Genomic DNA, 13,420 nt, shown 5'->3' with positions numbered 1-13,420 from the left:
GTATGTTTATCAATAAAAGTCCTAACTTGAAACATTTCGCAATCTTTTATCCTCTTTGCAATCATACGCCACATACAGTTTTTGTCAATCATACACCTTGTTTCGAAACGATCTTTGCTTGATTTGTTAACTTTTAGTTGATAGCCATCTTCCACACATTTCGTATACAAAGCTATCTTCAAGTCTTCCTTTGTATCAAAACAATCATCTTTCTTGATACGAATAATTTTTGTGTGACAATCAACTGCTATCTTTACCAACTCTTCTTCCGGTATCTGAAGTAATTCTGGCATATTCCAGTTATACTCCCGTGGTATTTTCTTCGGGGACTTTTCTTTGGGATTTCTTCTTCTTCTCTTTTTCTTCTTCAGTGTTATATGAATTACAGAATGGATGTTCAACATGTTCATTTACAGTCGTAACTTCCTCCTCATTATCATCAACAACATCTTCCTCGGCAACGGCTGTTTCATCATCAAAATTCGGGTATTGACCAATATCAAAATCATTACACGCAGGGTCTGTTTCTTCTTCTGAAAAATCATCAAAATCCGAGTATTGACCAAGATCAAAGTCCGGGTATTGACCAAGATCAAATTTCGAATACTGACTAGTACTCACAATTTTTTTTGTTGGCTCATCATCGTCTAACTGGTCAATACGAAAACCGGAATTTGGTGCTGAAAGTTGATTGGGATTTGGATTAGGGAAAGATTGTGGGTTTTGAGATTCTGTTTGGTATTGGAAATGTGGTGAAACAATATTTGCTTGGTGATGAAATTGTGGTGGAACCATTAAATTTTGAGCACGATAAACTGGGGTTGAAAAACTTAGTTGATTACTACCCGCTACTGACCCAACTTCACTACTTCTAGGTTCAACAACATACAATGTAACATCATCACTTGAAACACTAATGTAAGCAATGAATCGTTCAACATCTTCATTGTCGGTTAACAAATAAACTTTACCATTTCTCTGATAAGATAACCTAAATCCACTTAGGGGCTCTAAATTCAATTTATTTGCAACACGTAACATTAGAGTTTCATAAGTTAACTTTTTTAATGACAGTTTTAGTTGAAGATTCATGGGTAAATGCATATATTGTAAAACACCATGAACATTCTCCCATGACCCTCCAAAAAACACAAATCTATCCAAACATGATCAACATTAGATGATTTCATTATTGTAAATTAATTTACTAAACAAACGAGCTACGAAACTAAAACATGTTGCCGGATGGGGAAGGATGTCGTTGGATATAGGAACGGATGTCGCCGGAGAGAGTGATAGATGGAGATGGAATGAGTTGCGATTTAGGGATTTAGGTTATGAGTTGTTGCTGCTGCGTAGTTATATACCCAAAACATTTGTGTTGTGAAATTAAAACCTGTTGCGAATTTAGAAATCGAGTTGCGAATTTGAAATTCAGTATTGCGATAGTCAGAATCTCGTTGCGATTTACGTAATCGCGTTGCGATTTAGGAAAATCGCAACGCGAATTTGGGAAATCGCAATGCGATAGTCAGAATCGCGTTGCGAATCTGGAAACTGATTTGCGATACCGGAGATCGCGTTGCGAATTATCGATCGCATTGCGATTTAGTTGGTCATTTTGGCAAATCCAAAAAAAATTAGTTAAAATCGTATATTATAAGCCATTTTTGGTCACTGAGATTATTTTCTCTAAAAATAATAATGTAGCATGAAACAAGTCGACTAATGTTATCTCATTCAAATTCAAAACTAAGAGATAATTTTTTTAATATAATAATGTATCTCCTCACCTAAAACATGAAGATCCATTGTCCTCCCATATTTTTATTATGTGCATAAAAAGGTTTACTCGAACTTTAGTGTAAGAAGTGTAATTGGGTAATTGGAAACCTTTTATGGTTTAATAAAATAGATGCCAAGTATATCACATTTATTCTTTGCAGATGATCTAATTTTCTTTAATTGAGACTTAAGTTTATCATGTTTCACTTACTGAATGAGTGTTAATTACTTTCTATCATCATTCAAGACATCAGATTAATTTAAAAAAAAAAAACTATGTTTTCTCCTCTCATAATGTGCCACGGGACTTAAAGGAGAAGCTTAGTGATGAGTTGGGTAACTCACCCATGAAGAATCTTGGGAGGTACCTTGGTGTACTGTTATTGCACAAGAGGGTGACGAAAGAAACCTTGAATACTTGATTAATAACACAAGAGCAGGAGCTATTTGGATGGAAGGTTGACTCGAGGTAGAGTTACGCTTGCTAATGCAGTGCTAGTTGCTATTTCAACGTATGCAATGAAAACTATATTTATATTATACGTTAGTTGTGTGCTTAGCCTAACTTGCTGTCAAGTGATTTCCTTCCGATTTCGAATGATCAAGGCGAATGGAACTGGCGTAGGATTAATTTTGCAGGCTGTGGAGAGGATGGTAACCGAAGTGTCGGTGCGTTCCTTAGACAAGGGCTCAATGCTTATTGGGATTATATGGTAAACGGTGCAGGAATTGCTTGAAGAATCCATTTTCGCCATGCATGAAAACACCCAGAGGACTAATTCTTCAGCTGGTGATCTATTCAATCTAGATTTTGAAGCAGGAATGGAGTACCACATGTTCCCTGCTGAAGAAATCACCATTTCTAAAGGCTACTTTAGCGTATAATTGAACACCTTGCATCTGTTCTTCCTCCTGGTGTTATCCAATTAGGCCGTAAAGTCATAAGAATTGAGTTGCAGCCCGAGAGTAAAAAATCTATAAAAGTTCTAAATGGCTACGATTTAAGGCACGAAAAGATCCCATGGTGGACGAGGAGGACAGCTTATCTGTCTCCTATTTACAACAATTCTAACGTCCTCCTAACTTGTTTTGTAGGGAAAGAAGCTCTTGAGCTCGAAACTTTTCGTGAAAAAGAGATTATAAACGGAGTTTCAACAACAGTTGCAGGTTTATTACCAGTACCGAAACCCCACAAGTGAAACATCCCCTGAATTATGCAATGGGAGCGTTAGTGAAGATGGTGAAGTAAGATTTGTCAAGGTTTTGAAGAGCAAATGGGGAGGTGATCCATTATCAAAGATTGAGAGCTCCGAGTTACACTGAGGTGTGCATTATCCACTTCAAAATTTGTTTGATAGAGAAACTCTACACATAATTTATTATTAAATTTTATTTACCGTCATCTGTCAAATACAGATAAAAAGTTAAAGAAGAGTCAAACAATCGATCAACGTGACTATCTTATATGGTCAAACAATATCGGGATAGCTGGTTTAACAGATCACATCAACATTCATTATCCTCAATAACAATTGTTAATAACAAGCTATGAATTTATTATAAATCAATTATATTAATGACTAAATCGTTACTTTTAAATTGTTATGTCGAATAGAAGAGCTTACTCAAATGTTAGAGACCATGTAATGTATTTTACCCATAACAATCTCATATCGTTACCAATAAAAATCCATCACGTCCTCGGTTGACTACCAGTTTCAACTAAGTTTAACCTCAAGTCATTGTCTTTTAAACGGACCGAAATTTTTTTCTGGGTTTTATGGTTTTGTTCTTCTGTTGTTGAAGCAAGAAGGGGTAGGGGAAGTCATGGCTGAGAATAATCCGATAATGGGAGAAAAAGATTACATTTTGTTGAAGGATTTCAAAGTTGAAACTGAAGTTGATGAAGAAAATGGTTTTATTTTATGTTTCTGGGTTTACATTTTCGACTACAAAGCATTCCCTTCCACCATTATTAAACAGGTTTAGCAACTGCTGCTCCCTTTTTTGATTTGGGTTTCTCTTTCTTACTCAAATTTTGATCTTTTTGGGTTAGGGAAATTACTCTTTTTTCTTTCTTGGTTTAGTTTCTTTGCTGTTTGGTTGTTAGGAAAAATACCCATTTCTTAACTTTCTGTTCCTTTTGATGATTTTATGAGTGTTTTGTGTTTTTAGAAGTTTTAGAAGCTGCCATCAGAAAACTTTTCATCCATATGTGATTTTTAATTTCTAATGTTGCTTCAGCTTTCCCGTTATAATCTTCTAGATCAACAATCTTCATTATTTTTTATGATATTTTTCTTAAATCTGTATTAGTAATTTACCTTTACAAGAATTTTCGATTTTCCATTCTTCTGATGAGTTGAGTTGTTTTTCTGTTTATAGGTATTTGCAGAGACTAACAGCAGCTCTCCTTTACTTGTTCTCAATGAAAAGACATTGATGCTTTTACCTTTGACTTGCCTGCACAATGACGCTCCTGGTCCTGGAAACACCGATTTACCTTCAGAAGTTCCGAAAGTGACCGCAGAGATTCAACACCCTCAACATAAATGGATACATGTTGGATACGAGGTATGCCTTTAACATCTGGTATAACTACAAACATAAAGGCATTATTGGTTTTGAGATCTGCACCTTTACATGTAGTTTCATATGTTTATTTAATATCTTTCCATGATGTTTGAATTGCTTGAGATAATTTTGGGAATGAATGAACTGGATGAGCTGGTTTTAATTTGGTCTATTTAGTTGCCTTCAATTCTAAATATTGGTCACATGGATAGTAGGTTCCTACACTTGCATCTAAATGGGTCATCTATTTTGTGTGAAACTTGAAACAGTTTTTAGGACTGACACCGAATAAGAATGAATTGGTCTAGAATTTTTTTTGGGGTAAGTGGTTGGTTGTTTGGAATATTTGAGAATGAGGAACACCGGAGAGAAGGAAAAAGAAAAGAAAAAGAGCAAAGATGAATTGGGAAAGTGTGTAGCTGAAAACTTGAGGTTATTTAGCCTAGACTAATGGCCAATCTCTCAAGGGATAAGAGAAAATGGGAGAGGTTTAAAAAGGAAAAATAAATCTAACATCAGAAAGGAGTAAGATAAAAATGTTTTTCGAGGCAACAGTCCTCAATTTGGATACGCCCCTGTTTGTTTTCCTCCTTTTTCACTTCGTGATGGAGTTATTACTCAGCTTTTTGCCTAAGGTTTTGCTGAAGTATACTTTGTAGATGAATACTATTTTTGTTCTCCTGGCTATTACCACGTATGTGAATTTTTCTGTTTTTCCTTTTCTTAGGTCACTTCTGATTTTGTGCGGCTTTACGTTAATGGGGAGCTTGCAGGAGAGCTACTTCTCTCTTCCTTGTTAAACCAAGATTTCATACCCAATGGTTCGAGGAGAACATTAATTGGTGTTAGTGGTGACAGTAACTTGCGGGGTTTTATCCATGATGCAAATGTCTTTCCTTCAACGTTGGCCATAAAGGACCAATACGTTAAGGTGGCTTACACAGTGTCCTCAATGTTTTTCCATAGCATGTAAGTTTACCTTAAGGTTTAGAAAATTGATGCAAAAATATGATGACAGGATCCACCTCTAAGATTGTCAATCGACGAGTCTTCTATCTCTGATATTGAAGAAGACAATGGTTTTTGGAATATTGTTGGTGGGAAGGTACATACCAAAGAGTTCCAAACATTTTTTGGCTGATATTCTCATCTTAAATATTGCCTGATATTTTAGCTTTTATCCTCGGTCTTAAGCATTTGATGTGGTAGTATAGCCTATGTTACTCGGAACTTGTTTTAAATTCAGTTTTTCTTTTTCAAGATTTATGTGCACAAGTCCGAGTATGTGTTGAACACTGGTACTTTGGTAAAAATGAAGAGTCAAAGTAGCATAGAATATAGCCGCTCATTTCACAAAATATGAGACAGATTTTCAACCATATTGATTCCTTGATATGGTGTTACTGCTCCTTGTATTTCCTCTAGATTTACCCTTTCACAGGCATCTTGTCGCAGGATCTTTTCCTTGGATGTTGCTCTATTAAATGCCTTTGGCCAGCCAGTTAACAACGAACTAGAGGTAATTTAGTCTTTATCTTTAATTTTGCAGTGCTCTTTTTACCTTCAGCACCTAATTTTTCACATTTTTGTTGGAAAGGTCGTCGCATCACTCTTGTATGCTCATAATCGGTTACCTGTTGAGAAGACGAATGATGAAGAGCCTCCTCTTCTAGTTAGCTGTGATGGAATTGAATTTGCCTCTTCTGATCGACCTAGTAAACTATCAAAGGGGCGGGCATCCTTTAAGCTGAAGATCTCCAAGGTGGTAATGTTAGATTCAGTTTCTACAATCTTTTGTTCAATATGCATGCTTCTAGTTATTTATAGAATTTTCTAGCGGATCTTGTTCTGTGAGAAACATTTTTGCAAGAATTTGGCTTTCTGTAACATATTTGTTTATTTCTTTTATTGATTCATCTTGAATTCACTAATGGTCTGGTTCTGATATTATCCCAGCTCTCGTCCAAGTGTGATAATAGGCAGTTCTGCATCAAGTTCGGGATATCAAAGCTTGAGGGCTATCGTTTCCTTGAGGACTTCTCCCCTTCAATTCGTTGCATCTCTCGGAATCGTACCCCAAGGACATCAACTATTATTTGGAAAAAAATCTCTGCAGTCCATCCGGTTAATGGATCTCAAACCGTAGGCCTAGATTATATTTCTTGTGAACCTAAGCACAATACTGTTCATGAAGCAAAACTCAGTCCAACATCGAAGAGGGTTAGATTGGGAGAGGCAAAAATTTCTAAAATAGACCAACACAGAGAAGAATACAACTCTATTGCTTCAAAGCACAATCGGGTATAGTTTGAGACTTTTTTCCTTTTCCTTTTCCATAACATCATCATTATCATGGTATGTCTTTATGCACTGTTAATAGAAGAAGAGCATACATCACTGTTGAACTATAAACAATTGCATTGCTATTTACAATCAGGTCGAGAATGGTTTTGGGTCAAGATTGGAGGCAAGGCCTGAGAATTTTGAAGAAGTGAACACTTCCCAATCTGATTCAGAGAGCACCGGGGTCCAGGATCCAGCTTTAAATAGTGTGTCAAGTAGGGGGCATTCAATATCGGATGTAACAACTTTTAGGTACTGCCTGGGGGGCTTGACGGATAGGTCCATTTTACTCAAGGAAATTGCCACAACCATTTCAGATGACGAAATTTCGGGCTTTGCAGACCAGGTTTCCGTCTACTCTGGATGTTCTCATCATAGGTAATTTACAATGCTTTGCTTCTTTCAGACATTATTGTTTGTAATCATTAAGGCTTTGCTTAGTAGAGTGGAAAGGAAGTTGGAAGGATGGAAAACTAAAGGGGTAGAAAAGTGGAAAGATGGAAAAAAAAAAAATTTCCTTCCCATTGATGTGCTTGGTAGAAAGGATGGAAAACTTGATAGAAAATGCAATTTTCTTTTCATTCATCGCTTGGTAGAGTTGAAAAATGAGGAAAGAAAATTAAGCTTTGAAAGTTGAACTAACTCACATCTTTCTCTCATCTTTTGCTTACAAATTTGAATGATATGTTTTTACGCATGATGAAAAATGATAATCCCTCTCATTTTCTTTCCTACCAAACACACTCAAAACTTATCTTATTTCCACTCCCTCCTTCCATTTTTCCGCTCAACCTAGCAACCTATGTTCTTGTTGGGAAAATATACATCAGTGTCAATTTTTCTTGGGATCTACATTGAATATTGTTGAATTTTTGTATTCCTGTTGGTAATTGAAATAAGTTGTTGCCTGCACTTAGGCATCAAATAAAAATGGCAAAGAGATTGATAGATGAGGGGACAATAGCCTGGAATTCGATATCACAAAGCAACCTTCAAGTTCAATGGGAGAGTGCAGTTTTCGAGATTGAAGAGCAATTCATGAAGATTGCTTGCTGCACGACTAGATCACTTTCCCAACAGGTATATATATATATATCCATTCATCTCTATTAGTGGTTGCATTTTTTGGAGGGAAATAACAGGAATGAGGCTGTGTACATGGTCCATTGGTTCATGTTGTACCCATCAGAATCAGATTTCAAGGCTTGGTTTCTTACCACAAGGTTTCTTCATAAAAGCATGTTTCCTCACAAATCCAGAAAACAATTTCAAAGATCAAGTATACAAGATTAAACTTCGGCTCATCACCTGCACCCACATAAGACATCCTTCAAAGACGACAATTTTTCATATTGATAGTTAGATGATGACTGGCAGAAGATTGTGTGTGTATTCATATACATACGGGTACTTGTTTACCATAATTTCTAGATGCCGTATTTGTGGTATGAATAAGTAGTAGTATTTTCTTTTATTGAGAAAATCTGCGTGAAAATTCGGTAGTCGGATGAAAATTCATTGAATTAACAATTGTTTCAGGACTTTGAGCTTCTACGGAAAATTGCCGGATGCCAAGATTACATGGCCCAAGAAAACTTTGAGAAGATGTGGTGCTGGTTATACCCTGTAGCTTTAACATTATCGAGTGACTGGATAAAGGCAATGTGGAATTCTACATCGCCAAAGTGGATAGAAGGATTTATAACGAAGGAAGAAGCTGAACTCTCACTTCAAGGTCCGAGAGGCCTGCAAGAGCCTGGGACATTTATACTTAGGTTTCCTACTTCAAGGAGTTGGCCCCACCCAGATGCCGGCAGCTTAGTTGTGACATATGTCGGCAGTGATTACGCTCTTCACCACCGGCTGCTTTCCCTCGATAATGTATATAGGTGAGCATTTCTTGCTTTATCAAATTTCATCGTGGTCTTAATTTGAACTGTTACCAAGGATAACTCTTCTCAGGTGATTTCTTTATTATTTATATTGGGGTACCCTTAATAATTTCTTTGCAACATCGTACATGATGGAGTTCTTCCGAGTATAGACAAAAAAGAACAGCATAATTAGGAATGTGTATGTTCAACTTTTGGATTTAGAGGGCTTTCGGTGGGTTCTTTGGTTTTAAACATTAGTGGATACTTTAGGTACCGTTGGTTTAGTTTACACCATTTAGAAACATTTATCATTACCGTCATCAAACACCGAGTTTATAGATAATTTGTCTCGTACCCTTTCTATACGACTATACCATGGATTGAAAGATTTGTTGTTTATTTTTTGAGTATAGCTCCGGAATACGGGAAATGAATGTCAAAGTAAAACCGTTGCAAGATATGCTATTTGAAGAACCCGAGCTCACTCGACTAGGAAGGTAGAAGCTCCTCCACTTCAATTTCCTTGTGTAATTTGGACATGCCATGTTAATTTTTTTTAACATGTGAAAATGCAGTATAATGAGACGCCATTGACCTTTGTTCGGGTGTAGTATTGCATTACATGTTTGGTTTGTGGTGACCGACCATTCATATTTTTCGCTGTGGTTACCATGTTGCTGGTTTAGGTTTGATCGAGTCTCTCCTTTCCTTTTATCGTATACTTAATGTAAAAATATATGTAATATTAGAATCCAATGCATGATCATATCGGCATTGTTCTGATGATTGACATTCATTTCCCATACATGTAGACGAGAAAACGATTTTGAAAAGCTTTTTTCCTTGTAAACTTGATCACTTTGTTGTTGATGGCATCTGTGATATTTATTTACCAAGATGCATTAAATAAAATCGCTTCAAATTTATTTGTATCCTACACTCATTTGTGTTCGAGTAACATAAGCTGAAACCGCAAGCTAACGGACGGAACATCGTGTTGCTGCTAGCTATTGATGATTTCACCAAGCAAACTGCAGTCGCAAGTGTTCTTCCCTGCAAAAACACAGTCAACAATCCGAGTCCACATCCCCATCTTGGGAACAAAACCAAGGCGCACCATTTGTTTCAAAGCCCAATCAACTTCCTTCATCTTCACCTTACAAAAGCCATGAATCAACTTCTTGAATGAATCGAAACTCGGATTAACCCTCTCGAAAACCATCCTTCCTATCACCTCTTTTGCTTCGATAAGCCTCTCAGCATATAGCAAACCATGCAACACCTCCTGATAAGACCCTGCATTGGGATAGCACCCTCTCATTTTCATCGTTTCCAAGAGCTTCACACCTTCCTCAAGCCTGCCTTGCTTTCTAAGGCCCGAAATCAAAATGTTAAAGCTAACAGCATCGGTCTCGATCCTTCCATTTCCATCCTCCCCATCAACTCGAAAGCTTCATCGACCTTCCCCTTCTCACACAGCCCATGCATTAACGTCGAATAAGTATTAAAATTAGGCTTACACCTTTGTTTAGAAAACTCATCGAGCAGTTGGAATGCAAACTCCAATTTCTCATTTTCGCACAACCCTTTAATGAGAATATTCAAAGTACAAGTTTCGATTTCAATACCTAAATCGGGAGCTTTCATATAAACCTCGTGAACAACATCAAAGAGTTTATTATTCACGAGTAAGCTCAATACATATTGAAGGTCTTTACACTAGGCCAAGTCTCGTATTCCGGTATACTAAAAAGGGTCTCGATCGCTCTGATTCGACCTCCGACGTGCCCATATTTTTTAATCACATTCTGGAAGAAATCATCGGTAAAACGTCAAGCTTTTTCGCGATTGAGCTTTTCCATGATGTTTTCGATGGAAACAAAATCCTGGGCATATGCGAGATTGTTGATGACCAGAGTCAAGAGCGGTTCGGCCGGTTTATAATCTTTTCGAGCTGAGTACTGGTTTAGGACCGAATTGATAGAGTTTGGATCTTTGAGATTAGCAAAGATTTTGAGGATTTCGGTCGGGGAGAGCCAGTCTTTGTGGGTTAGTTTGAAAAGTGGAGCGGAAATGGTGGGGATTGGTAGATGGTCAGTGGAAAATGGGGAGGAAAATAAATGGGGTTTAAAGGATGGGATTTTGGTGGTGTTTGGATGGTGGGAAACTGAGGAAAAATTTTGGAGGTGGGAGTTTTTAATGGAAGAAAGGGAACGTGAAATCATGATTTTGACCATTACAGAAAGAAGATCCGGGAAGAGCTTAAAGGTCTCTGCTGTTAAAACTTTACGAATAAATGGTTTATTTATGATTTAGCCCTTCAGATTTACTCATTTTCTCACCTTAATACAAACTTCTTTTGCCCACTTTTTTATACTTAAAACTATTATTTCTAGAAGAGAATGTTATTTATAGATAATTTAAGTTTGAACAGTTTCGTTTGTACGATATATATGCGTATTTTTCTTTTCATTTTTCATTTTGTTATTTTGATGATGTGAAATTCTAATGTTATGTTATCCAACACGTTTCAAGAGTGTCAAGTCATCCAAATAATTAAAAATTTAAATTCGATAATTTATATGAATAAAATAAAAGTTGAAAATTGTTAACAGGAAAGGAAGAAGAGATTGTATGATGCAAAAGTTCAAACAATTATATACTGAAACTGTGAGGTATATATTTTAAAGCGATGAATCATAGTAATTTACAACTATATATCTCTACATTTGAAATGTACAAATAAATTTGGCAGAATGTTTATTAAGTGTCAAAATTTTATCTCTGCTTCTTGGCTGCAAGAATTGGTTGGATTTGCAGATGCCTGTTGAAAGCTTGGTTGAAAAGGAATCGAGTTTGGAATGCCTAAATGATCGGAAGCCAAGCCAAGACGGCGATCGGCGAGAAAAGGATCGTTCCCATTCTGTAATCGTATGCCTGAGCAAGTACCTCGGTGAAGTGCCAGAATCCGGTGTTTTCAATAACAGGCCTCAAAGCTTGAGCAACCTGAAGATAAGATTCAGACATGAAAACGAAATATGAAACTAGGAAAATACGAACAAAATTCGAACGAACGTAAGTATCCATATCCGACACTCATCATCCTCGAGTCCATGAAACATAAGAGTAAACAAGCTCAACTAAACATACCAGTATCAAACCCCATCCGGTCGGCAGAAATGCGAGACAGCAGACGAGTATATCCTTCGACGATAGTTCGCAGATGACGGAGAGAGTGATAACAATGGAGAAAACACTTAGGAAGAGGAATGCCTTAAAGAACCTAAAAATCAGATGGTAATTAGCACTGAAGAGTTGCCTTCCAATGTTCACTGCCTGTATGTCAATGTGGATATCGGGTTATCGATGCCAGAAATTCTAGGCTAATTCGGATTTCGTGAAATAAAGCTCGATATCAAGAGAGAAAACATAAGTTAAAACTGAAAATTACGATACTCGAATGAATTTTACCTTGACTGTCATGAAAACTGCAAGAATAACAACCCAGGAAAGCACATAAAGCAGGAAATTTTTGCTCTGTTGGGAGATGTCAAGATGATAGACCAAGCCATATTGATACAAGAAAAACCGAATCGAGAGCAGAAGTTCGAACAATCTAGCACAGTAACCAGAACGGCGAAGGTGAGCTTGTTCATCGTTCCACCAAGATTGCCAACTCTTATCTTGCCGAATCCCGATACCACCTTGCTCCTTGATCCACTTATTCCAGCCTTTCCAGTCATCAACTATCTTGTCCCAATCGAATCCGAAAGGATTAAACAGAAAGGGTGCAAACAACCAAGTTATGGTCATGAACCAAACCGAATAAGTGATTAATACATACGCCATGCTACTCTGGTAGGACCTCCGGAACAAATCGTAAACGACTAACAGGAGTACCAGTTCAAATCCTTTAACGAAGTGGCTTCGTGAATACAATCTATAGTTCTCAGTGAAGCTGGCATGAAACACGACGACCTTACGGCCAATAGGTATATACTGAGCTCCTCCATACATAAGTGTTCGACCAAAATGATGAGTTTTTGTTCCAAGGGAGAAAGTGAAGAAAACGACAGCAAGCTGCAGTTGCATCAGAACAAAATCTTTACAGCCCGTTTGGATTAAGGATTTTAGCATTCCCAGCAGGCATATTTTTTTCCTGACGGAGGATACCCATGTTTTGTTGGTAAGATTCCTAAGTGAGGGTAATATTTTAATACCAACAGTAAATTTTGGTGTTTTATTTCTGAGAATGTTATTACCACATGTGTGTTAGGTATTTTTCCTTTTCCGTGCTAAGGGCTAAAATACCCTTCTTTTCCCCGTGAGCTTGCCTCTGACTGGTAATCTTCTTCTCCCCTGTGCTGCGAAAAATTCATTGTTTCCCAGTGAGATTCTCCTAGTAAGATTTCTTCTCCACTCCCTTTCTTTTATTTTACCTTGCTAAACTGCGATATCTTCTTCTCCCCGCTAGCATATGTTTCTCTGTCCGAGTCACTTAAAGTTTCAAATCTGCAGTCTTGCTAAACTTTTAATTTCAATGGATGAAACTCTGGGCCAAATTCCTACCAGGAACAGTGGTTCGGTTATGCCTAATCTGACATTTTCAATTTTAATAATGTGCTTGTTTCTTTATGCTTCCTATGTTAAGTTTTGGTTGTTGTATTGGATTGTTTGGCTGCTTCAATGGTTCTACTGATTGCTTCTTAACCTTGATTATTCCAAAAATATTATAATTTCAGTACTTCACTCTCCTTGTGAACGTTTCTAAGTTCGCCAATATTTCTTTACTATCGTCCCAGTTCCGTTGTAAGATGTTCTCAAAGTCAAGATGATCAAGCCAT

The 13,420-nt window shown here is 37.1% G+C and overlaps 1 protein-coding gene and 2 pseudogenes across 1 annotated transcript; 1 reads left to right on the top strand and 2 right to left on the bottom strand.

Moving 5' to 3' along the window:
* The first annotated feature begins 3,553 nt into the window (after positions 1 to 3,553).
* Positions 3,554 to 9,292, top strand: LOC120177263 (SH2 domain-containing protein A-like). Its single transcript, XM_039183478.1, has 12 exons — positions 3,554 to 3,768; positions 4,171 to 4,359; positions 5,087 to 5,290; positions 5,378 to 5,464; positions 5,801 to 5,878; positions 5,957 to 6,121; positions 6,316 to 6,660; positions 6,797 to 7,080; positions 7,620 to 7,782; positions 8,242 to 8,591; positions 8,990 to 9,073; positions 9,152 to 9,292. The coding sequence occupies exons 1-12, from the start codon at positions 3,613 to 3,615 to the stop codon at positions 9,168 to 9,170; spliced, it is 2,124 nt and encodes a 707-aa protein (XP_039039409.1). The 5' UTR covers positions 3,554 to 3,612; the 3' UTR covers positions 9,171 to 9,292.
* A 226-nt stretch (positions 9,293 to 9,518) lies between these two features.
* LOC120177265 lies at positions 9,519 to 10,813 on the bottom strand (annotated as a pseudogene).
* Positions 10,814 to 11,246: 433 nt separating this feature from the next.
* LOC120177267 overlaps positions 11,247 to 13,420 on the bottom strand; it is a 59,728-nt pseudogene continuing 57,554 nt past the window's right edge.

This window comes from Hibiscus syriacus, unplaced genomic scaffold (assembly GCF_006381635.1).
Source record: "Hibiscus syriacus cultivar Baekdansim isolate YM2019G1 unplaced genomic scaffold, ASM638163v2 tig00112285_pilon, whole genome shotgun sequence".
Lineage (NCBI taxonomy): Eukaryota > Viridiplantae > Streptophyta > Magnoliopsida > Malvales > Malvaceae > Hibiscus > Hibiscus syriacus.
Note: the sequence above shows the minus strand (reverse complement) of the source record. Positions and strands in the feature narration are given on the sequence as shown.